The sequence below is a fragment of the Rhinatrema bivittatum genome, chromosome 8, assembly GCF_901001135.1.
Source record: "Rhinatrema bivittatum chromosome 8, aRhiBiv1.1, whole genome shotgun sequence".
Lineage (NCBI taxonomy): Eukaryota > Metazoa > Chordata > Amphibia > Gymnophiona > Rhinatrematidae > Rhinatrema > Rhinatrema bivittatum.
The window spans coordinates 81,581,932-81,608,372 of record NC_042622.1 but is presented as its reverse complement, the minus strand read 5'-3'; the positions used below and the strand labels follow the sequence as shown (position 1 = coordinate 81,608,372).

The 26,441-nt window shown below is 46.8% G+C and overlaps 1 protein-coding gene across 3 annotated transcripts in view; it reads left to right on the top strand.

Annotated features, from left to right (window-relative positions):
* CRAT (carnitine O-acetyltransferase) overlaps positions 1-24,941 on the top strand; it is a 185,261-nt gene extending 160,320 nt beyond the window's left edge. For 2 of the 3 annotated variants that reach the window (XM_029612038.1, XM_029612039.1), the window contains 2 exons: positions 7,202-7,339; positions 22,875-24,941. In XM_029612038.1, the coding sequence (XP_029467898.1) occupies positions 7,202-7,339; positions 22,875-23,090 (354 nt within the window). In that variant the 3' untranslated portion in view covers positions 23,091-24,941. The remainder of the gene's footprint in view (positions 1-7,201; positions 7,340-22,874) is intronic. The other variant, XM_029612040.1, reaches the window with a different exon arrangement.
* Positions 24,942-26,441: the final 1,500 nt, after the last annotated feature.

Sequence of the window (26,441 nt, the reverse complement as noted above, 5' to 3'; positions counted from 1 at the left end):
GCAGGGAGAGCAGGCCCTCGAGGTGCGAGTACCAGTTCCATGTAAGGCACCTGAAATAAAGCAGAGGGCCCCCGAGGAGCGGGTACCCAGGTTAGCATATACCCCGAAGGGCAGAGAGAGAGAGCTTCCTGCGGCAGCACGGAAGCAGCAGAGTAGCGTAGACAGGAACGGATTCGAGTCCTTGCTAACTCAACGAGCTAGCAAATTAGTGAAGGTAATATACCTGGATGGTGTGACGTCAGCATGAGGGAACGCCCTCGAGGTTCGCGCCAAGGGTGGTACAAAGACGTGGGTTGCACGCACACCCTAGTAGGTACCTGGGAGGAGCAATGGTGGGAGGCTGCACCATAGCCATTCCGGGGACGCCAGAGAGGTCGGTTTGTAGATGTAGTGGTAACCATCTTTCCCAAGTAAGCGGGAGGAGTCGTGAATAAGGTGAGGCAAACGGGGCGAAGCTGTCGAGGACCGACGGACGCAACACTGGAGTTAGCCATGTTGCGTTAGAATGAAGTTCACTGACCATTTTAGTAGCCACCCTCTGGACTGACCTCAACTTGTTTATATCCTTTTAAAGGTGGGGTCTCCAGAAATGTACACAATATTCCAAATGAAGTCTCATCACAGATCTATACAGGGACAATATCACCTCCCTTTTTTCTCCCTATACAGCCAAGTATTTGTTTCTGGCATTTGTTGTCGCTTTATCCACCTGTTAGCCATTTCAACTCATCAGCGACAATCACCCCCCAGATCCCTCTCTTCTTTCGTGCTTAGAAGAATTTCACCTCCGATACTGTACCTCTCCCTTGGGTTGTTGAATACTAAATGCATTACTCTGCTTTTTTGAGCATTAAATCTTAGTTGCCAGTCCCTAGACCATTCCTTGAGCTTTGCTATATCCCTCATGTTTCCTACAAGTTTGGGATGTCCACCCTGTTGTAGATTTTGATATCAGTAAAAAAAAAAAATCCTTTCCTGAAAATCCTTCAGCTATGTCGCTCATGAAAATGTTGAAAAGAGCTGGTCCAAGGACTAATCCCTGAGAAACACCACTATCCTGTGCCACCCACTCTTCCCAAAAAAAATAATTCAGTAAATAAAGATGCCCAGCCTAATGCTGTATGGCTGGAGTAACTCCTACAGTGCATGTCTTGTGTCTAAACTTGCATATCCTACCCCCATTTTAATGCTAGAACAAGCTTTTCTGCATCCATGCACATCTCCAGGACACGCCGCCCATCCCCTTTGCTCCATGGAACATTATAGCCTTGCACTCATCCATGAAGTTCCTCCTCTGTCTGATCACAAGCCATCCATTACTTTGGCTTATGGAAAGGTAGCTTTCCCTGTACGTACCTGGATCAGTCCAGACTGCTGGGATTTGCCTCCCTTCCAGCAGATGGAGACAGAGAAAAACTTAAGAGCGCCCTCTCTTAACCTGGTGTGCCACCTGCTGCTCCTCAGTATTTCACTGTCCCCAGCAGATGGAGGTGGTGCAAAACCTGTGGTTCTAATCCAAGCAAAAATAAAGTTTCTCTCATCTTGGGAGTCTCCCAGAAGGTTGTGAGGTCTTGGTGGGACCATCCTCCCTGATCGTAGGCATTTGGACGAGCAGGGGTTGGGAACACCGATCTTTGTCCCCGAGTCTGCTGTTGGGGTGATAGCTGGTGATCCATCCCCCTCCCTCCTCCTACGCTCCTCTTCCTCAGCCTCTTCAGGAAAGTATATTGAATTTTTTGGTCTCTGTCCAAAGTTTTAAAAAAAATGTAGAGATTACTGTGTGGGGAGGATCTTGGGCTCTCCCTCAGCAGCAGGCAGTGCAGGAGCTATTTCGAGCCCGAGAGCACGGTGGGGATCCCTGTTCTTTTTTTTTTTTTTGTCTTTCTCCCATGCCGGCAGGCTGCTGCCCCACGGTGTTTTTCTTCTCATCATGCCACACACGAGCCGGTGCTCCTGCTGCGGCAATTGGCTCTCCAGCCGGACAACGTTGGGGGTTTGGAGCCAGTACCTCCCCAGCGGGGAGGGTTGTTCCAGCTGGGCTGCGGCGGCAGATCTACAGCAGCGCCGGGAGGCTGCTTGCTGCATGGGAGGCCCCGATTGATCGTTCCCGCTTAGCGCAGAAACGGCAGCCATTTTGGGCGCTTTTCGTGCCGCGGAGGAAAGAGCGTTTGGAAGGAGAGGATCTCCCTCCAGCTGATTCCAGCCCCATGGCGGTTTGGGGAGCCATGAGGGACTCCCCTGATGTGGATCCTGACCCTTTAGAGGGCATTTCTGCAGTGCCTACGCTGTTTTCTGCACAATTTATACTGTTGATGCACCAGACCTTCCTGGCCAGCAGTTCGAAAAAAAAGGGGGCCCTGTCCTCTGCAGGGGCCTGTCGGTCTGCCGCGTAAGGTACCTAGAAGGGAGGAAACGCCGGTGGCAATGAGAATTCTTCTGGTTCAGACTCCAGTGGCACAGTGGTCCACCCAGGAGTCCTCTTCCAACGATTCAGACCAGGGGGAGGGGCCGGTGGTCCCCACCCCTTCTCCCAGCGTTCCAGACATTGGCGCCACGTCTGACCAGATCCCTCCGGTGGAGGGGGACAACCCTAAGGTGGTCTGCTTATTTCAGAGGGATGAACTGGCGCCTTTGATTCCCTATGTCCTGGCGGAGCTGGGCATCGCGGACCCTAACTCTAAACCAGGTCCAGACACGGTAGATCCTGTCCTCATGGGCTTGCGCGGTCCTGCTTGAACTTTCCCCTTGCACGCTATGCTGAGGCAGATGATACTCCGGGAGTGGGATTCCCCGGAGACAGGCCTCAAGGTCAGCAGGGCTATGGACAAGTTGTATCCGTTGCTTGAGGATGTGTTAGAGTTGCTGCGGAGTCCTAAGGTGGATTCGTCAGTCTCCGTGGTTACTAAGTGGATGACTGTAGCAGGGGCAGCAGCTTTGAAGGATTTGCAAGATTGCAAATTGGAAGGTTACCTCAAGAGGATTTTTGAAGGGTGTGTCCTGGGCATTCGTCTGCGGTCTGCAGCAGTTACATGCTCCAGGCGAGACTGCGCTGGGTATAGCAGTTGTAGAGTGCCAAAGATCTAGCGCCTTCAGAGGCAAAGCAAGCCGAACGGCTGGAGGCCACAGTGGCATATGGGTAGGATGCAATTTATGACTGACTTCGCACTTCGTCACGAACTATGGTGTCGGCAGTATCAGCCCAGAGGCTTCTGTGGCTGCGGAATTGGTCTGCGGGTGTATCTTCTAAAGCGCAGCTGGGGGCTCTTCCTTTTAAGGGCAGGCTTCTGCTTGGAGAAGACCTGGAGCAGCTGATCAAGAATTTGGGCGAAAATAAGGTCCACAAGCTGCCAGAGGATAGGCCAAAAGGCCAGAAAGCCGCCTTCTCCACCTGCCCTCTGATTCGGGGGCAGAGGTGTTTTCGTCAGAGCAGGGCTCAGAACACAGGCAACAGACAAGCCTTGGCGAGATTCCAGTCTTGGTCCCCCAGCCTACTGTGGACGTCACACGCTTCAGGACGGAGCCAGACAGGGCACCATGGGGATCAAGGCCAATCCACTCCGTGGATCTTGTGATAAGGGGGCAGCTGTCTCTCTTTCTCCAGGAGGGGTCCATATCATGTCAGACCAATGGGTCCTCAGTGTGATAGAACACGGCTACATGTTAGAATTTGCTCACCCGCTCCAAGGCCTTTTTCTGGTGTCCCCTTGTGGGTCCCCAGCAAAAGAGTTAATCGTTCGCCAGCCCATGAGTCGTCTCCAGAGTCTGGGGGCTATCATACTGGTTCCTCAAGCGGAGCAGGGGAAGGGACGTTATTCCATCTATTTCATCGTCCCCAAAAAGGAAGGAACTTTTCAGCCCATCGTGGATTTGAAGAAGGTCAATGTAGCCCTCAAGGTGCCTCGTTTCCGCATGGAGACACTCTGGTTGGTCATTGCTGCCATGCGAAAGGGCGAATACCTGGTGTCCTTAGACCTGACAGAAGCCTATCTACACATAGGCATTCGACGGGACCACCAGAAGTTCCTCAGATTTATGATCCTCTGACAGCATTTCCAGTTTTGTGCCCTGCCATTTGGCCTTGCCACAGCTCCACGGACTTTCACCAAAGTAATGGTGGTGGTGGCGGCGGCATCCTTATGGAAGGAGGGAGTGCTGGTGCATCCCTATCTGGACGACTGGCTCATTCGGGCGAAATCGGCAGCCCTATGCTCGCAAGCTGTGGAAATGGTCTTAAGCTGCCTGCGCTCCTTGGGTTGGGTGGTCAACCTCGCCAAGAGTCATCTTGTCCCCTTCCAGGTCCTGGAGTTTTTGGGAGCCTGTTTTGACACTCAAGTGGTCAAGGTCTTCCTTTCTGGGGACAGAATCATCAAATTGCATGGTCAAGTGCAATCTCTGCTGCGAGCCTCCGTGACCAGAGTCTGGGATTACTTGCAAATCCTTGGTTCCATGGCATCAACCTTGGAGTTGGGCCTTTGCGCTTTTGAGGCCTCTGCAAGTGGCTTTATTGTCTCATTGGAATCCGCTCTCGGAGGAGTTCTGTCTCCTGTTACCACATACAGACGTTGCCAGGTCCAGTTTTTGGGTACTTGCCAGGTTCTTATGGCCTGGATTGGCCACTGTTGGAAACAGGATGCTGGGCTTGATGGACCCTTGGTCTGACCCAGTATGGCATGTTCTTATGTCTGTCATGGTGGCTGGTGCAACAGCACTTGGAGCATGGCGTGGATCTTGAAATACCCCTGTGGATGGTGGTGACGACCGATGCCAGCCTCTCCGGCTGGGGAGCAGTGTGTCAGGATTGGTCAGTGCAGGGCCAGTTGGCTCCGGAGGAGGCATCCTGGTCAATCAATCGCCTCGAGACAAGGGCTGTTCGCTTGGCTCTGGAGTGTTTCCTCCCCCTTCTGTGCTACCAGGCAGTTCGAGTTCTGTCGGACAGTGCGATGACAGTGGACTATATCAACTGGCAAGGAGGAACAAGAAGTCGCCCTGTAACTCTAGAAGCGGGTCTGTTGATGGCCTGGGCAGAGCGCCATCTAGAGATGTTGGTGGCATCGCACATTGCGAGGGCGACCAACAGACTTCCTCAGTTGCCACCAGCTAGACCCGGGGGAATGGGAGCTGTCCAATGATGCCATGCGGCTGATATCGCGCCGGTGGGGCAAGCCTCACGTGGATCTCATGGCGACCCACGTAAATACCAAGGCTTCGCGCTACTTCAGTCACAGGAGAGATCACGGCGTGGAAGGAGTTAATGCTCTGGTGGTTCCCTGGCCGCACAACGTTCTACTTTATGTATTCCCTCCATGGCCACTGGTGGGAAAGGTGATCAGGAGGATCGAACTTCACCTGGGCCAAGTCATTCTCATAGCTCCAGAGTGGCCACGCCGACCATGGTTCGCAGATCTCCTGTATGTGGAGGGACCCCTACGGTTGAGTCATCACCTTCTTTGACAGGGTCCCATATTTTTCGATCAGGCAGCTCGCTTTTGTCTTGCAGCCTGGCTTTTGAAAGGCGCAAGTTGTGGAAGAAGGGATATCAGGATGAGGTGATCTCTACTCTACAAGGAGCTTGGAAGGTTTCTACCTCCCTGGCCTATGTTCGTGTTTGGAAGGTCTTTGAGTCCTGGTGTCAGCCTTGGGGGGTGGATCCTCGGAAAGCCTCGGTTCCCTTGGTCCTTTCCTTCCTGTAAGATGGGCTTCAGAAAGGGTTGTCTTTTAATTCCCTCAAAGCCCAGATCGCCACTTTGTGATGCCTGCGGGGCCAGATCCAGGGCTCTTCTCTGATGTTACACAGTTTCTTCGCAGAGTGAAGCATCTGCGACTGCCGACTCAACAGTTATGTCCCTCCTGGAACTTGAACTTGGTTCTCCGGGCTTTGTGCGAAGCACCCTTCAAACCTATTAAGAGGACTATTTTGAAGGTTCTCACGTTGAAGGTAGTGTTTCTGGTGGCAATCTGTTCGGCCAGAAGGGTGTCGAAGATTCAGGCCCTATCCTGTAGGGAATCTTTCCTGCACATCTCGGACTCTGGAGTTTCGCTTCGAGCGGTTACATCCTTTTTGCCAAAAGTGGTATCTACTTTTCATTTGAATTGAATTTGAATTGAATTGGCTTTTATGGATGTGGAGTTGAAGGATCCTCATTCTAGAGAGTTGAAGCATCCGGATGTCAGACGGGCTTTGTTACACTATCTGGAGGCTACCAACGAATTCCGTTTATCGGATCATCTTTTTGTTTTATGGCATGGCACGAAGAAAGGACAAAAGGCGTCTAAAGCCACTATTGCTTGTTGGTTAAAGGAATCCATTGCATCAGCATTTATCTGTCATGTTTGCTCAATTCCAGAAAGGCTGAAAGCTCATTCTACTTGAGCACAGGCGGCCTCCTGGGCAGAATGCCAACTGGTCTCCCCACAGGAAATCTGCAGGGCAGCTACCTGGAATTCTTTGCACACTTTTGCTCGACACTACTGTTTGGACGACCAGCAGGCGGACGCCTGCAATTTTGGGGCCAGTGTCATTCGAGCTGGACTCACGCAGTCCCACCCTGTTTAGAAGAAGCTTGGGTACATCTCAGCAGTCTTGACTAATCCAGGTACGTGCAGGGAAAGGAAAATTGGTTCTTACCTGCTAATTTTCGTTCCTGTAGTACCACTGATCGGTCCAGATGCCCACCCACTGTGGGGTTGAAGGGTGTAGAAGGAAGAGCCCCTCGAACTGTTCTATGTTTTCTAGTCTTTCCTGAAGTGTTATAGACTTGTCCTAACCATTTAAGGCCATTCTTTGGTCTGTTATCAAAGTTCTGTGTTTTCACCCTCTGCTCGTTAAAGGGATAAAGGTTAGGTTAATTCACGAGTGGTTTGGTCTATAAAGTTGTTTCTGCTTGGATATAAATAAATACTGAGGAGCAGCAGGTGGCACACCAGGTTAAGAGAGGGCGCTCTCAGAGTTTTTCTCTGTCTCCCATCTGCTGGAAGGGAGGCAAAACCCAGCAGTCTGGACTGATCTGTGGTACTACAGAAGCGAAAATTAGCAGGTAAGAACCAATTTTCCTTTCCACCCCTGGACTCCAAGTTTAAGCAGATGTTTTGCACTCTAATCTTGAAAAACAGAGTTTCTGAATCTCTTCATTTAATGGAAGAAATCAGTAGGAATGAAGTTTCTGCTAGATTATAAACTAACCCTGCAGTATTTCTTTCTCAGGCAATCGGTGGTCATGCTATAGACAGGCATTTACTGGGCCTGAAGCTCCAAGCCATTGAAGACCTAGTGAGCATGCCTGAAATGTTTATGGATACCTCCTTTGCTGTGGCTATGCACTTCAAACTATCAACTAGTCAGGTAAGGGCAGCAACCAGAGAAGGGTTTAAACTTCGTTTTCACTGCCACAGGGCACAGCTATGATGCTGCACTCCCCTCCTGGCTTCTTTACGGGTGGTGGGATTTGAGAGCAAAGGTGCACTGGCTCAGGTCCTGGCCTGTGTGCCTTTAGAGGATTCTGCTGCTGCTCCTGTTGCTATGATCAGACTTCAAACCAGCCCATGCTTGTATAGAAAAGGTCTATAGTGTAACAGGGCAGTGTTTATCATTTAAAACCAGTAGCTCCAGGGGTGTTCTATTGGTGTTTGTTGTCTTTTTTTCCATCGATAAGTAGGACTGAATTAACCATAACATGAGGGGTGACTTCATCCGGTGGCATCAGACTCTTCTCTCCTAGTTAGTAGAGCTTTTAGCTTTACTGAGCATGTGCAGGAATTCTTTCACAGGCATTGCCTTGTGAGCCTTCATAGTCATTTTTTGGCTGTGCACAGCACAGATGTGTATTCAAGTCTCTCCGTATTTTTTTCTCTCAATCCTTTGTATTTTTCATCAAATATCTACTTATTTTCACTTTTCAATTCCCTCACTGCCTCAGCAGCACCACAACAGCACTTTTCAAGATGTCCGGCAAAAAGAAGCCAACATGCTTTTGCAGTAAGGTAATGTCCGTTCCCTGTATGTACCCAGCAGATGGAAACAGAGAAAGTTTCACTGACACTGCCATATAACCTGGTGTACCACCTGCAGTCCCTCAATATTTCTCTGTCTCCAGCAGATGGCAGAGGTATAAAACCTGCAATCTGAAAATTAGTGTAAAAAAAAAAAAAAGAGAGAAAATAATTTAGAGAAGGATTAGGAAAGAAGAGGAGTTCCTCCCAGAAGGTTGGCAGGTCCTGGTGGGGCCATCCCTTCTGTTCTTGAGATGGGCGAGCATGGGATTGGGAACCCTTTTTGGCTTGGTCCTTTTCCCAACAGGGGGTGGATAACTGGTGGGGCCAGTTCCCTCACCCCCAGGAGGACGTCCAGAGCCTGCTGTCCAACTTCAGGGAAGTGTGCTTAGTTTTAAAGTTAAAAAAAAAGGGGGCGGGGGTTTCTCTTTTTTTCTTTTTGTAGTATTGCCCATCCAGTGAAACAGATCGTAGGTGGCCTGGTAGTGAGAGGGTTGTGTTCTTCGGCGTCCTCTGTGCAGCTGTCGGGGTGTGCGTGATCGAGCCGGCAATGGCTATGCCATGTGGCAGCCAGTGCTCCATGTGTGGCGATGCACACACCTCTCCCGAGCCAGTCTTTGTTCTCACTGCCTCTCTGGGGGAGAGGGCAGCTCGGGAGCACTTCTAAAGGGGTTGGGGAAGCATTATGATGCCATGGGGGGATCGCAGGTGATGCTGGTGCAGCTGCGGACTCCTTCCCAGGTCACACAGGAACAGTGGCCACTTTGTCATCTTCTGTAACTGCATTTGAAGCTGTGGTGGGAGAAGGGAATCTCCCTCCACCTCTATCCCAGGGGACCCGGCAACCTTTGTCTGAGGAGGATGAGGACCTCTTGGCAAAGGATCCTGAGGATCCGACAGGTTTTTCTCCTGACTTTGTTCTACTGCCCCATAAGGTGTATCTTGCCAGGAAGGCCGTGGGGTGCCGCTTTTCCAGGCAGGAGGGCCCACTGGGTCCATGGCCTAATGAGGCCCAAGGTTCCGTGGGCCAGTGTGGTGACCAGGGTTGGGAAGTCCTGAATTAGGCTATGCGTTCGGATGCTGTGGATGGGGAGCTTCCGGCAAAGGACCCTCTGGAGGCGGATTCTTTTCCGGAGAGATTGGATCCAGATGAGGGGCGGAGTCTAGCCCCTACTGTGGAAGGGGACAATCCTAAGATGGTTCATTTTTTCCACAGGGAAGAATTGTGGCCCCTGATTCCCTGTGCCTTAAGGAACTGGAATTAAAGTACCGCAGAAAGAATCTGACCAGGAAGAGGTGGACCCAGTCATAGAGGCTTAAGAGGTCTGGCAGAGGCCTTCCCTTTTCATAAATTGGTGAAGAAGTTAGTGGTTCGGGAGTAGGATACTCCAGAGACTGGTTTGAAGGTTGGTAGAGCAATGGACAAACTATATCCGTTACCGGAAGACATGCTGAAATTGTTGAGGCTCCAAAGGTGGATGCCTCAGTGTCAGTTGTTCCGAAGAAAACAACCATTCCTGTAAATACCCGGATCAATCCAGACTCTTGGGTTTTGCCTCCCTTCCAGCAAATGGAGACAGAGAAAGTTTTACTGATGCTGGCATATAACCTAGTGTGCCACCTGCAAGACCCTCAGTATTTTTCTGCCTCCAGCAAATGATAGAGGTGCAACCCCTGCAGTCTTATAAAAAAAAGAAAAAGAAATAAAGAGAGAGAACTTCAGGAGATCCTCCCAGGAGGTTGCTTAGGCCCTGGTGGGGCTATCCCTCCCTGGTATTGAGGAATACAAGAAGGGGGTCGGGGACCCTTGCCTGGCTCAGTTTTTCACCACCAGGAGGTATACAGCTGGTGGGGCCAGCTCCCTCCTCCTGGAGAAAAGTTAGAGTCCCACAGCTCTTCATCCTCAGGAAAGTACCCGTACTTTTTCATTAGTTTGTTTTTTGTTTTTGTTTTTTTGAAAAAAAAATAAAAAGGGGGGGGAAAAGTGTAGGTGAGTGGAGGGTGTAGCAGCCAGAGAAGGCAGTGTGGAGTCCTTGAGGTGCTCACTGGCTGAGGGGATGAAAGTTCTCAGGCGGCAGAGCAAGATCGGCTTTGATGCACAGCACTGCTTGTTTTTTCCATGTGGTTGGTTGCAGTAATGGTGCATGGGAGTGCTTGCTGCATGTACGGTGATGCGCATATGCAGTTTTTCCGCTCCAGGCTGTGCTCCTGCTGCCTCTGTGGTGGAGAGGGCAGGTCGGGGCCAGCCTACTCAAAAGTTAGGAGCGGGAGCACCTTTCAAGTCGGCTGCCCCTCTCCTGCCGGGCGCAGGAAAGGTGGCCAAGTTGTCAGGGGCTGCAGACCCTTCAGGACTGTTTCGGGGGTGTGAGGATCCCCCTCCCCCCCCCCCCCAATTATCTCTGGTGGGGCTCGATTCTGATGACGAGGGGGATCCTTCCAGGAATGGATCAAAGGACCCCGCAATGTGCATTAGATCTTGGTACTCCCTTGACTGGCTCTTCCGTAGGAGATGGCAGTTCAGTTGGGCCTGCTCCATTACCTTCTGGGTTTGGTCTGGATCCAGCTGCTTTTTCATGGGCGGAGTTTTTTCAGAGTTTGCAAGCCTTTGTACAGGCTTAGTCCTCCACTTCGCCCACTCCTGTCAGGTAGGACCCTCAGTCTGTGGCCCCTCCTTCTAATCCTATGGTTAAGTGCCGTGGCACACCTCAGTTGACCACAGGTTTCCCAGGTGGGGACCCAGATGGCACAGATGATGAGGCAGATCCTGATTCTTTGGAAGATGGGGAAATTCTTCCTGGTTTGAAACTGTATCAAACCATGTTGTGATTCTTTCATAAAGATGAACTACTGGCCCTGATTCCCAGACCTTGAAGATGCTGGGAGTACCTGGGGTAGATTCCATGTCTGAGCAGAGGAAGAATTCCATTTTGGTTGCCTTACAATAAAGCCTCTTGCTTTTTTTCCTGTTATGGAGGCCATTCAAGAATTGAATGGTTTCAAAGGGGTCAGGCATTGGAAGGCCTATACCTTCTGGATCCAGCTGTGAAGGAACATTTGTGTTTTCCCAAAGTGGATGCACTTGTCTGCGTCGTCTCTAAACAGACAACTGTCCCCATGGAGGGAGGAGCGGCCTTGAAGGTTGTGCATGATAAGCGGAGTTAGTCTATCCTTAAGCAGGTCTTTGATGCAGTGGCTATGACCTTGCAGATTGCTTCGTGTTGTACTCCTGTGGCATGTTCTTGCTTGCTTCTTTCTCAGGAGGTGGATGATTCGGGGGTGCATTCCAGAGCAGCTATGGAACCCGTGGCCACCATTTTGGCAGACGCAGGCTGTGATTAGGTCCATATCTCGGCCAGAGGAGTAGCTTCGGAGGTAGCGGACAGATGTCAGTTATGGTTGCGGAATTGGTCAGCTGACACAGCCTTCAAGGCTAATCTTATGAAAATGCCCTTTAAAGGCTCACTCTTGTTTGGGAGCGAGTTGGAAAAGCTAGCCAGTAAGTGGGGCAGATCTCCAGTTCCCCGATTACCAGAGGATAAGAAGCAATTACAGTGCCCTTTTCTGTGAGGGGTCATCTCAGAGGCTCGAAGTGTTTTCATCCCTCCAGGAATCCAAGTTTTCAGAGGACTCGACTTTGTGGTAGTCTCGATCCTTTCATCCCTGCTGTCCAAGAGAGGAGCGGGCTCGGGTGGCAGCCAGTCCCGATCTTCCCAATGAAGGTTTTCCGGACCCACCTTCGGAAAGAGGAAATAGGGGGACACCTATCTCTCACTTTTACCAGAGGTGGGTCAAGATTACGTTGAATGAATGGGTCCTGGAAGTAATATGGGAAGGCTATGCGCTGGAATTTCTCAGCATTCTCAGCATTGGAGCATATCAAAACAGACTACTTACCCAGCCAGCAAAATCCTCCCTGAGAAAACGCGCTCTATCAACTGCGGGCCCGTCTCTCTGGAATTCCCTACCACCAGACCTCCGCCTTGAGCCGTGCCATATTACCTTTAAGGCGAAACTCAACACTTGGCTCTTCCTGCAAGCATTCCCAGAGAGCTAAGAACTAGAATATTTAACACCTCAGTCCTTTGATTTTAATGTATTGTTCTCTGCCTTATTTAGACAAGATTATCAATTGCCTTTATTTATATGCTTAAAGTTGAACTCAGTTTTGTTCTTTTACTATTTATTTAGATCAAGTGTTCTGATTTGTTCCAAGATTTGTTCCATGTAAACTGCCCCCGGCAGCTTTGTTCTTTTACTATTTATTTAGATCAAGTGTTCTGATTTGTTCCAAGATTTGTTCCATGTAAACTGCCCCCGGCAGTAGTTCTTACTGTTATTTGTAAACCAGAGTGATATGTATTGTATACAGGAACTCCCGGTATATAAAAACTATAAATAAATAAATAAAGCATTCCTCGGGATGTGTTCATGATGTCTCCTTGTCACTCCCCACAGAAGAAGCAGGCAGTGGAGTCTACGCTTCAGAGGCTCCTGCGAGCTATGGTTCTTGTGCCAACATCTCAGGAAAATATAGAGCGCTATTCCATTTATTTTGTTGTGCCCAAGAAGGAAGGTTCCTTTCATCCCATCCTGGATCTTGAGTGTCAGCCGTCATCTGAGTGACTCATTTCCGCATGGAAACCTTGCGCTCTGTGATGACTGTACAGTCGGGAGAATTTCCGACCTCCCTGGGTCTGTCCGAGGCTTATCTTCATATTCTCATCCATTTGGAACACCAAGGTTTTCTGCACTTTGCGGTGCTGGTTCGCCATTATCAGTTTCAGGCATTGCCCTTTGATCTGGCCACCGCCCCCAGGAACATTTTCCAATGTCATGGTGGTCGTTGTGGCAGCGTTGAGAAGAGATGGGATCCTGGTGCACCCATACTTGGAGAACTGGTTGATTCAAGCCAAGTCTTTGAAAGAGAGCAGCCGGCTGATCAATAAGGTCATCTCCCTGCTGTGGGAGCTTGGTTGGGTGGTGAACCTGGCCAAGAACAGTCTAAGACCTCAGTCTTTGGAGTATCTGGAAGTTTGATTCAACATGAGATTGAGCAAGATCTTTCTGCCAGACGTGCGGCTCCAAAAGTTGGTGTGTCAGTTGGTGAACACTACCCGCCCAACACTATCCTCCCAACAATGTGGAGCTATCTACAAGTGCTCGGTTTGATGGCAACCCTAGAAGTGGTGCCATCATGCGTCCTCTTCAGCGCTCACTGTTGTCTCGATGGAACCCACAGTCTCAGTTCTATTCGGTTCACCTCCATTTGCCGATGGAGATCTGTTGTCTGCTCCAATGGTGGATGCTGGAGGTTCATCTGAGGTGGGGAGTGTCCTTGTCCTTCCCACACTGGTTGGTTCTCATGACAAATGCAAGTCTCCAGGATTGGGGAGTTCACTGTCAGAAACTAATGGCCCAGGGATGTTGGACAACTGAAGAGGCTCTCTGGAACATCAGCCTGGGCGGTGAGGTTGGCGTGCTTGCAGTTGAACCACAGACTTCTGGGTCAGGTGGTCCGCATGATGTTGGGCCTGCATCTATCTTCAGGGAGGAACCAAGAGCCAGCAAGTGTCGCAGGAAATAGACTAACTTATGGGATGGGCGGAAAGACATATTCAGATGATCTCGATCTCCCACATTGCAGGAAAAGACAATGTAAGAGCAGACTTTCTCAGCAGCAGAGTCTGGACCCCAGAGAATGGGTGTTGTCCACAGAGGCATTTCAGCTGATAGTGCATCTCTGGAGCCTTCCGTCCCTAGACCTAGCGACTTCTCGCAATGCGAAGGTTCCTTGCTTCTTTAGTCACAGGAGAGATCCATGGTCCTTGGGCATTGATGCTATCATACAGGCTTGGTCGAAAGATGAGTTGCTTTATGCCTTTCCTCCGTGGCCCTTGCTGGGCTGAGTCAGTTGCAGGATCGAGGTCCACATGGGGCTCTGGATTGGCACAGGCATCCGTGGTATGTGACTTGCGGAGTCTCCTGGTGGAGGACCCTCTTCGTCCTCAGCCGCACATGGATCTTTTGCAGCAGGGGCCGGTTATTCACCAGGATCCAGCTCAGTTCTGTCTTAAGGTTTGGACCTTCAGAGGGCTTACCTGTTGAAGAGTGGATAATCTTCTGAGGTAATTGCTACTTTGCTCCACACTCGGAAGTTCTGCATTTCTCTAGCGTATGTGCGGATCTGGAGAGTGTTTGAGGCCTGGTGCGAAGAGCGTGGTGTTCTTTCTTGTTCAGTTAAGATCCTGCTTATTTTGGAATTTTTGCAGAATGAGTTGTCTAAAGGATTGGTCCTTAATTCCTTGATGGTTCAAGATGCGGCTCTTACAAGTTTCAGAGGCACTGTGAATGGTGTCTCCTTGTCATCCTATCTTGATGTAGCCCATTTCTTGAAAAGGGAAAGCATCCTTGGCCTCCCTTGTGGTTGTTGCTTCCATTGCAGAGTCTTAACCTAGTGCTGGATTTTGTAGTGGGCCCTACATTTCGACCGCTGCGCAATCTTTCCTTGCAGTTATTGACCCTGAAGACCGTGTTCCTGGTGGCTGTATGTTCTGCTTGTCATATTTCTGAGTTGCAGGTGTTTTACCAGGAGCTGTTGCAGGGGCGTTGCAGCTTCGTACTGTTCCATCCTTCTTGCCTAAAGTGGTTTTGGAATTTCATCTGAATCAGTCCTTTTCCTTGCCATCTTTGGATAAGGTCAGGGACGCAGAGAAGTAATGCCTTATGCATTCCTTGGATGTTAAGAGGCTTGTACGCTATCTGGAGGTTTCCAAGTCTTTTTGGAGGTCAGATCATCAGTTTATCCTTCATGGTGGAAAAAGCAGGGCGAACCAGCTTCATGGGCTACGATAGCTCGCTGAATTAAGGAGGTGGTCACAGCTGCGTATGTGGATGCTGAGAAACCGTTGTCTGCTCAGGTTAAGGCTCGTTCCACTAGGGCTTAATTAGTGTCATGAGAGGAGGTTTGTTTATTTTCTCCCATCGAGATTTGCCAAGCTGCGATGTGATCCTTCTTTCATATCTTTTCCATGTTTTATTGTTTGGAAATGCAGGTCCGGGAGGATGCAGCCTTTGCATGTATGGACCGCAGGCAGCCTCCTTCCCTGTGTGGGAGTATCTTCGGTACATCCCATTGGTCCTGAGTCCATCGGTCTACACGCTAGGAAATGAAAAAATTACTTACTTGATAATTTTGTTTTCCTTACTGTAGACAGATGGACTCAGCTTCCTGCCCTCACTGCCTACTGCTTGTGTTCATGGTCCTCCTGTGGGGATTGGTGACCTTCAGCTCTCTCCTGTTACCGTGTGGCTAACATCTGGAGGTCCAGATCCCTCAGCTTTCATGAGGCAATGCTGTGACCCGCTGGTGATCCTGTCTGCTCTATCAAGGATGCAGGGAAATATCTTATTTCTTTTGGCTTTTTTTTTTTTTTTTCTGGTACAATTTTATTTTTAAAAAATTAGTAATTTCTCTGCCGCTGTTTCTACTACTTAGTTCGGGGAGGACAAGTGACCGGGGGGGTGCGGTGCAGCAGGCGAGTTTTCCCAGCATCTTTTTTTTTTTTTTTTCACCGGTTCTGTGAGAGGCTGGTTTCAGGCACTAAGCATGCATTTTTGGTCATGCCGCATGCTCTTTGCCAGGCCTGCAGGGAGTCGTGTTTGTGACTCAGTCGTTTCAGCTTATGTGCCGGGAGTGCTGCTGATGGGGAAGGCATGTTGGTAGGGCCCTCCCCTCATTTGTTTGCTGCATCTTCAGTGTGCCATGCCAGAGCTTCTCCCGGGGCCTCTCTCTCCAGCTTGGGAGAGTCAGCAACCATTCTGGATGCTGCCATGCAGCTGGCCATGTGGTCTCCCACGATTTTGGGGGAGCCCAGGCCTTCTCTGTGTCTCTTCCCAGCTGCTTCAGATCCTGGGCTGGTTCAGGATGACCTCGAAGGGGAAGATTTCCCTTTGGATGCGGTGTCCACAAGTGTTGGATCTCCTCAGGATTATGCTTCTGATAACTCTCATGGTTTTTCCTCTGAGTTTGTTCTCCTGATGCACAAGGCTTTTTTGGTCAAAATAAGTGTCGGGGGGGGGGGCAAGGTGACTGTGACTCAACTCCTAAGTCTAATCCTCCTAAGAGAGAGCGTGCTGAGGGACCTAAAGTCTTTTCGGCTTGGCTTTGGGTTCTGGGGACCCACAAGATGATACGGATAATTCAGAGGATCAGTAGGAGGTTGCCTCCCACCTATTCACTTCTTCATCATCAAGATCCTGGGTTAGTGTTCCCACATCCTTGGGCTCAGAAGAGGGACTGATAAGAATACCCTCTGGCCCACTACTGGAGCTTCTGGAGCACTCTGTTCGGCGCTCCGTTCTGGAGCACTCCATTCGGAGCACTTCTGGAGCACGTTCGGAAGACCTGTCATATTCAAACTTTTTATCCGCAGTCACTTTTGGACGCAGAAGAGTACATAAGACACCTTCTTAGGTTAGTCTCTGAATTGTTTGATACTATCTGACATACCTTAATTGCTTCTATTGGAGCTCAACACATTGCCTGGTTGAGAACAACAGCATATACAATGAAAATTAGCAGACATTCCTTATCTAGGGGAGCACCTTTTTGGAGAGAAGCTCAGAGAAACGGTCGAACAGATAATGGAACAGAATGTAACAGTCCAATCACTCTCAAAGGGACCTGAACAACTGTCATCTTCAAGATGCTCGTTCTACACTTTTAAAAGGCTGTACTTTCAAAGATGCCCCTTTCAGCCTTTTCAGAGATACCAGCTCATGCATTTTCCTGCTCAGCAGCAACTTCCAGATCATGCTTGTCAGCGCAAATGCTGTCAACCTAAAGTGATAAAACAGGTCCAGCCCAAACCTGGATCTAGTTTTTATTCTCTAGTTTGATCTTTGCCAGCCACCCTCTCCAGGAGGAAGGAGAATCAGGCATTCTTGGAGGAGAAGCGCAAAGTAATCAGACCACTGGGTTCTGAAGATTGTGTATGGAATATCTTTCACATTTGTCCTGGCTGCCATCTGTTCCTCATTGTTTAGCCTTCAACCCAGATCCGTCTCATATGACGCAACTCTGTCTAAAAGAGAAATCACTTCTTCAACAGTGGAGCGAAGTGGTTGGCTCTGTCACTCAATATGGGTAGGGGTTTTATTCTCAGTACATCCTCATTCCCAAAAAATCTGGGCGCCTGAGATCCATTCTGGATCTGAGAAACCTGAACAAGCATCTACTCCAGAAGAAATTAAAAATGAATTCCCTTCACATGATTCTTCCCTATATCCAGAAAGAGGAATGAATGTGTGCTTTTGATCTCAAGAATGCATATGCCCACATAGCCATCCACTGGCATTCTTTGCTTCAAAATGGACTCTTCCCATTATCAATACAGAAACTCTCCTTCAGGTTCTCATCCATTCCAAGATCTTCATGTCTGGCAATAATAGCAGTGTACTTATGACACCAAGGAATCCAAGTCTTCCCATATCTGCATGATTGGTTAGTTATTGCCAGCTCCCAAGCGGACTTGTTAATCTCCCTGCAGAAGTCAATTCAGCTTTTACAGAAGTTGGGATTTCTGGTGAATTTCGAGAAATTGAACCTAGTACCAATCCATAAAATACAATTTATTGGAGTATGGATAGATTTGCTGCCGGAAAGAGATTTTATTCAGTTGGAGTAACCAACTGTTCTGAGATCTCTTGTTCACAATCTATTGCATTCACAGCACATATAACAGCCAGACAGATCTTGGTTGTTTTGAGTCATATGGGAGCATGCACTCATGTAGTTCTGTTAACCTGCTTCCAAATCCGCCACATGCAGTGAGGTCTCTGCTGTCACTGGTACCAGCTAATTAGCCCTTGACAAGCAAAGTACAATTGTCAAAGAATATGAAACAGGAATTGCATTGGTGGCTATATTGTCATGTTCTTGAGGAAGGAGTTCCACTTTGTCTGCCCCCCCCCCCATCAAGTAACCACGGTGACAGATGCTTTCACAAAAGGTTGGGGTTGGTTGGACCATTTCAAACCAAGGAACTTGGGGTCTCCAAGAAAAACATTATCAAATCAATTTGTTAGAACTGAGAATAATCATGGCTGGGATCTATAATAACATGGAGGAATGGAATCATATTTCCTGATTGGGGAGAATAGCCACTCTAAAGATTAATTTGCTGCGTTTTATTTTTACCTAAATCTAGGGGAGGCTTGGGAGTACCTAATTTGACCTGGTACTATGAAGCATCTAATCTCAGGGCAATAGTAGACTGGCATCACATGGAAAACCCAAAACCTTGGGTAGTTTTGGCACAGGCCTTATTGGGTAAATTACCTCTCTTCATTAATTTGGCAGCCTAAATGGGCCTGGGAAATTGCTAGAGATGTATCCCCATCATTATCGCTCTCCCTTTCTGTGTGGGATAGGTGGCGTACTCTTTTAATTGGATTCTAAACATTATCATTGTAGCACATCTCTTTATTATAATCGTCACTTTTTTTTTTGTAATTCTTTATTTTCAAAAGTTTCACAAACTTTACATGCAATGCTTCTAAATAGAATGCGGGACATATTTATATATATATATAACATCATTCTTCAAAAATAGAAAAAAAAACAAAACCTCAGATTATGCAGCTAAATATAGGAAATTAGGGGGCAAGAGAATGTAGAGCGAAATCAAACATTATTACTTAATCAGGAATAAGATAGATGAGCTACCCTATTTCTTTTAAGCTGAATAAACTTTGGGAACATCATGAGGGTGGCCCAACAGGAAATCCTTTAATTGCACAGGATCAAAGAAAACCTAGTTGTTATTCTGATATCTAATGCAGCATTTGCAGGGATATTTTAAGACATATCAGGCTCCCAAACTTATAACCCTAGAATTCATAGCAATGAATTCTTTCCTGCATTGCTGTGTTATTTTTATCACAACAGGATAAATCCAGACCTGAGCCCCATAGAATAAAGCTAATCTATTCCTAAGAAACATTTTCAGAATGTAATTGCGGTCTGATATAAATGCAAAAGTAACTAACATAGCTTTTCTCTCTCTTATTTCTGACTCTATTGATAATTCTAATACTTCAGAAATATTCATAGATGGAACACTCTCTCCTTCAACGTCGCGACCCGGCTGGGGAAGGTAGTATGCTCTAGTGCATACTGGTAACGTTGACTCTGGTATCTCTCATATCTCCTTTATATATGTTTTAAACAGCTCTGCAAGTAAAATCAATCTAACCACAGGAAAGTTTATCACTCTCAAGTTCATCATTCTTAAATTATTTTCAACTCTTTCCATTCTTTTTCCCATTTCTGATTTTACAAAGTTCTGTTGTAAAGACTCCACTTTGAGTAGTCTTTCCTCGTGATCTTGCATTTTAAGATTGAAAGTTCCAATCAAATTATTATTTTCCTTGGTTTGATTTTTGACTTCAGTTATTGACTGAGCAAGATGGCCGCCAGATAGGACGCGTGGGAAGTGAGCTCCTGGTGTGGCGTTTTTCTTGTTAAACCTATCTACAACAAAATACCACATACGAAACGAAAGGGGAAAATTCGGGGAGCATTATCAAGCTCTCCGGTTGTTGACCCTTTCCAGCCGGACATAGAGGGCTTCCTAGCGGGAGCAACCGGAACACCAGAAGGGCTGGTCGCTGGGGGGGATGCTGGAAGAGCGAACACTTGCCCCCTGACCCTGAATGTCACCTTGAGCCCTGGCGCACTGACCAGGCCGACGCATCCAGCGCAGATTGAATCATCCCCACACAAGTTGACCCCAAGAAGATTACAGCTGGAGCTTTTGGAGGCCGAGCGGGTGAGCCTTGGGACGCGAGAGGATGGGACGGTCATTCCACGAGGCGGAGAAATTCGTCGGGCGCTGGAAATGGGCCCTTTTGGAGGAGAAAATCTGACCCAAGCTGCGAATACCACCACAGGTAACATACTACATTTGGCAACAGTATGGGAACAGGGTGAGGCCCAACCGGAGTCCGCAGCAATGAATGTCAATCTTGGGCAGCCCGAGGATATAACACTGGGGAAAGTTTGGTATGCCCTAAAAGCTATAGACATGGCTTTAAAATCGATTGCTCAGTTAATAATTGTCACTTTTTTGCCTGGGTTGACTAATCCTGCTTTTCGAATTTGGCAATCACTTGGGATATTAAGATGGGAACCTGTATGGGGCTTACTGGGCTTGTTAATTTTCCAACACTGCAAACAACTGATGATCTTCCTGATCAGGCTGCATTTTCCTATATTCAACTTAGTCATTTTGTTCTACACACTAAGGACCTGATTTACTAAGCATTTTCTCCATAGATCCAGAAAGAGAGGCCTTAGTAAATCTGGCCCTAAGATAGGAACACGTTTGGCCTAAGGAGTCTCTTATTTTGAATTGCTCTGTAAAAACGCGGATAGGATTAAAGGGATCCTCTCAAAAATCATGTTTTTAAATCGTGATTTGCCTTCACATTCCCATGATTTGACAAAAGGTTTGATTTGGGAAGTGACTTTTCCTCAGAACAGTGGTTAGCTATTTTCCAAGCCACGGGTACGGTATTTATCTCTGCAAATATAATTGAAAATGGTTATAAAGTCTTACCATTGGTATTTGATGCCAACTTGTCTGCATAAGATGATTTCTTCTCATACAGACCTCTGTTGGAAGGGTTGGAAGGGATTGGGCTCTTTCATTCTTTTGTGGTGGGAATGTCCCCATATTAAAGCCTATTGGAGAGAGGTAACCCAGTAGTTAGAGAGTATACTTCAATTCTCTGTTGATCTTCTTCCCCCAATATCATTACTTAATGTCCCCATTACTTAAGGGAGCAAGCATGAACAGTTGTTAGTTCGGCATCTTTGTGTAGCAGCTAGATGTGATATAGCTAGGCTCTGGAGGGAGTCAAGGGTTCCACATCTTTGTGAAACACAAGCCAGGCTTGAGAAGGTGTATATTTATATAGAATCTCTGCTGTTCAACACAAATGCTTGAACAAATTTGAATGAGTGTGGGCTCCGAATGATTTGTGGAGACAGTCCATGGATGGGCAGTCACTGTTCTTTACTTTTTCTTTTCTTTGCATACGCTGACCTATAGGTGGTGTTTCATCTTCAATCTATTCAATTCTGAATCCTGTGTGTATGTCCATGTTGGGGAGAAGGGAAGGGGGGGGGGGGGTAGGAGTTTCTTGAGGTGAGGGAGGTTATAGTTTTTGCCTTGTTGGTTTGGCTTAAGGGTCCAGAATGTCGTGTTACTAGATATCTGGTATATATTTTCTAGTATGGGGTGGGGAGGCATGTCACATGCTTTTATACTTTTGTATTTTATGTGCTTTTTATGTATACCAGGAACACGTTTTGTTACTGATTTGTTTTATCCTGGAACCATATATAATGTTTCTTGGACTTGTGTGTGAACCATAATAAACATTTTGATTAAAAAAAAACTGAGTAATCATATAAAGCTCTGTCAACTTCTGAGCATCTTCTGCAGGGGAAGAACATTCTAATTCAAATAGACAATCAAGTTATCGTGTTTTATGTGAACAAACAAGGAGGCACAGGGTCATGGACTTTCTGCCAAGAAGCAATTCAGATATGGGAATGGACATCAAACATGCTGTCCTGCAAGTTACCTATCTTCCAGGGATCTGCAACATGTTAGTGAATCATCTCCACAGAGTCTTTTGTCCACACCAGTGGTCTCTGCAGCAATCAACAGCCAACGCACTATTCAACTTAGTCTTCCAAAGATTGACCTATATAAATCAGAACAGAAAAGTGGAGAAGTTTTGCTCAGTTCTACCGCAAACTTAGATTAGCTCAGAAAGTCTTCCTGTTATGTTGGAATGCTGAACCCTTTTCCACTGATTCCATTATTAGAACAATGCAAAATGTACTAAGGGATCGGGCTCGGCTAATCCTCATAGCTCCAACGTGGCCCATAGAGATTTGGTTTGCATATCTCATACAACTTTCCAGCAGTCCTCCCATTCATCTGGGGATAGATTTAAGTATGCTAACTCAAAAGGAAGGAAGTCTGTTCCATTCCAATCTCCTATTCCTCAATCTGACTGCTTGCATGTTGAAAGCTCAATAATCGCAGATCTTTTTTTACCCAAAGAGATTGCGGACATATTATGTGCCTAAATGCCATCAACTAGGAGAGCCTATGGTTTTAAATGGAAGAGATTCTCCATATGGTATCAGCATAATGTCTTGGACCCTTTTTCTTGCGAGCCCAAAGATTTTCTAGCCTACTTACTCTGTCACTGAATCAAGCCTTGCCATATCCTCAGTATGAGTGCATCTCAGTACCATAGCAACTTACTATATTTGAGTTGACTATCTAGCTAGATTTAGCCTTTTAATCGACTGAATAGGCTCAAGACAACGCTTGTGTGGGAGTTCCTGCACATGCTCAGTAAAGCTAAAAGCTCTATTAGCTAGGAGAGGAGTCTGTTCACTACTGCTAGGTGACATCACCCCACATCATGGCAAATTTATTCTGCTACTTATGGAAAACACGGTTTACGGTAAGCAAACTTGCTTTTTTAACCGATCAGAAATACTACAGTTTTAAAATGCTGGAATAGACATGCACAGTTATTTTCTATCACATCACAGGACATTGTACATATGATAACAGCAGTACTGTGCTGCTCAGAAGAATGTAACAGCAGGGTGAGACAGGACAGTGCTAGGGTAAAGAGATGTACTAATGTAGGCTTGGTGCCCTGCAGGTACTGGGAAAGAGCAGACACAGTACCAGATAACTACCCTTCTTGTCTGTCCTTGCCAAGATATGTGTAAACAGAGCTTCATATTATGTCTGTCTGAAATGTTTAATAAAGTCTGTTTCATGTACTAGGTGCCATCACAGACTGACCTCGTGATGTGTTTTGGTCCAGTGGTCCCAGATGGATATGGTGTGTGTTACAATCCCATGGACGACCACATCAACTTTTCCGTCTCTGCCTTCAACAGCTGTGCAGATACCAATGTAGCACGCCTGGCCCACTACCTAGAACAAGCCCTTTTGGACATGCAAAGCCTCATTCAGTGTACACCCAAATCCAAACTCTAACGCAAAAGCACTTTACTGTTGCCAGGATCAAGACAAGCATTTGAACATGGTCTCTGTTGTACAGATGAGAGTAAGAACCATGCGTACTTCTCCAGTCTTTGGTTCTAGTAATTGGCACCGCAGTGGTGTCAGGGAGATCCCTCCCGTCACCTCAGTGTAATAGGCGAAATCCTAAAGGTTTAGGTCAGCTAAACCTTTATATATTAGCTCTTCTTTAAGTACAGAGCCAGATTTTGGGGTGGGTGAGCTGGGAGGTGCCCTAGGCACCACCAGCATCACTCATCCCATGGTGGTGTGGCTACAATGGACGCCATCATAGAGAGGTTCAGCATGACCACCATCCTGCTGTGCCCAAAGAGAGACCCAGGGGGTCATTTGCCATAGGCCCAGCCCTGTTAGTATGAGCCAGGGGACTCTCTTTATTTTACTCTTGAAAAATTATAGCCTCAGAGATGGAAAGACTGAAACTAGTATGTGTGGGTGGAGAATGAGTTTGCACTTTCTGGGTCTTTTCCTTCTAGGTTGTTTTGGGAGAAGGGTGGGAAATTGGAAGAAACATCGCACAGGGACACCAAGGAAGGAATAAAAAATATCAGTCCTTGGAGAAGAGAGGGTAGTGGTGTGCCAATGACATACTAGACTCTGCTGGTGCCATATCTGCTGTATTTCATCCTTGCATTGTGTTCCTTAAAAAATGCGCCTCCATCTTCCTTTCTACTCCACTGTTGTGGGTTGTCATGTGCTAATGTTCAACCATAAAATTAGAATTATTTTTTTAAACCAGCATTAAAATCATGAAGTTGCCAAAGTCTACTAATGCTGAAACTTGCAAGTCTTTTCTGCTTCTGTTGCCAAATCAGATCTCATAGGCACATGTTCTAGAAAAGGATTGTAGTGCTACTTTTTTTATGTTAATATATTACTTTAATTGTGCTATTCTTGTAAGACTTTATATTCTTTGTTGTTATGTTTACCTGGTAGGATGCGGTGAGCCTGAACTCCTCAAGGAGGGTATAAGTGGGAGGTCCCAGAACACTCACTCTCCATAGATGCCTATAGCTCTTTAATGGTGGATTTTGGAGATGTCCTACTGCATTGGTGACACTTATCACTTCTTTCTGTTTTGGCAGATGTAATACTACCAACTAGGCCCACCACCTTCCTAATCAGAAGCAACAGCTCCTTCTGAAATGGCCTGGGATTTTTTCCTCTAGCTATAGATTTGACATCACAAACATCAGAGCTAAAACAAAAAGTGTAGGTCATTGCTGCCAGAGCAGAAATTGTGGTATCAAGAATGAATTTTTTTGTCATGTTAGGACCCCATTTTATTTATAAGTACAAAATGAAGAACAAAAGTTGGAGTTTTGGAATACCAGAACTGAAGTTTTTTTGTATTATTATTAACCAGGTAACTGGATAGGAGCAAAATCTGTGCAAGCTTAATAAAATGGGTTGTCCTGCACTGAGTAGGACTACGCAGGAAGTGTGAAAAGGCATTGCTCTTTAACCCTTGAAGTGAGCATGTTTACCCACCTCATCAGCTGTGACAATGTTGCATGCAAGGTCGCAGAGGTGTGGAATATTTTTGATAATGGAATAAGTAGTGCTTTTTAACAGATGTTTATGGTGGCTTTGTAATAAACAAATCAATAAAACAGAACAATAGACGATACATTCAAAATTAAACTATTGTTAGCAAATAACAAACGTATTTTTATGCATGGAATATTTTTTTCTACTGTGTACAGAAGTCTGGATTTAAGGAAATGATGTGTAAGTCACACAATGAATAATATAATTCAGTGTATGATTTGAAATAAATATCAGAAGGATTGTAGCAAACAAGCAGCAAGGAGAAATTTCATACTTGTTAATTTCCTTTCCTTTAGTCCTGCTACACCAATCCAGACTAGTGAGTTGGTCTCGGACTTCCACTTAAATCAGTTAGTTGAGCTTCCATCCTTCCAGGACAATGATTCTAGAGAACTGAGACGGCTCGATTTCAAGCATGTCCTTATTCGCTATCTGGAGGTTACCAACGATTTCAGATTATCGGATCATCTGTTTGCCTGTGGAGTGGTCCCAAGAGAGGGACCAAGGTTTCTAAGACCACCATTGCTCGCTGGTTGAAGGAAACAATCTCTTCAGCGTACATCTGTGCTGGCCGGCAACCTCCAGTGGGCATAAAAGCACATTCTTTCCGTTCTCAAGCATCCTCCTGGGCTGAAAACCAAGTGGTCTCTCCACAGGAGATATGCAGGGCAGCTACCTGGTGGTCGTTACACACCTTCACATGTCACTATAGTTTATATCTCCAGTCTTGGGTTCGTTTGGCACTCAAGACATTCGAGCAGGGCTATCCGGGGCCCATCCTACGTAGGGAAGCTTTGGTATATCCCACTGCCTGGACTGATCCGGGTACGTACAGGGAAAAGAAAATTATTCCTTACCTGCTAATTTTCGTTCCTGTAGTACCACGGATCAGTCCAGACTCCCACCCTAAGAATATATATGGGATTAATATGGGATTGGGATTGTCTAGTCAGCACCTTTACACACTCAGCTCGAATATTTAAGAGGCTTAGGACCGTTCATGCCATACTAATGGTTCCATTTGCAAGTTTTTTCTCTCAAAAAAAAAAAAAAAAAAAAGAGAACAGTAAGTATGCCATGTATAAGTTACATTTTGAAGTTTGGTTTACTTGATCCATTCAACGGTTTAATTCATGCTTTTCATTCAAGGCTCTTCCTTATCCTCTACCCTTTTTAACATCTACCTACTACCACTCTGCCATCTCCTCTCCGAACTTGGTCTCACACACTTCATACATGCGGATGATGTCCAAATACTCATCCCCATAACTGATTGCCTACCCAATGCCATCAAAACCTGGGAATCCGCTCTCAACGCAATCAACACCCTCCTCACTAACGTCAACCTCGCTTTCAACACCTCCAAAACAGAAATCATGATCATATCACCGCAACACAACAACATCACCCGCTCCCATCCATTCACCCTCCCCTCTACAATCACCCCTGCACAGCACATGTGTGACCTAGGCGTCATCTTAGACAATCATCCATTCATAAATCCATTTACAAAGCCTCATACCTAGACCTCAGGATCCCATTCCAGCTACATATTTCCTCCCGTCCACTGAGAACTGCGCAAAAAGGCTCTCTGAAAATCCCTCCACTTAAAATTTCGTCAAACAAAAGAGCCTTCTCCACTGCAGGTCCGATCCACTGGAACTCTCTACCATCGGATCTTAGGCTTGAACAATGCCCCCTCACTTTTAAAAAAAGACTTAAAACTTGGCTTTTCTCTCAAGCCTACGATTGAGT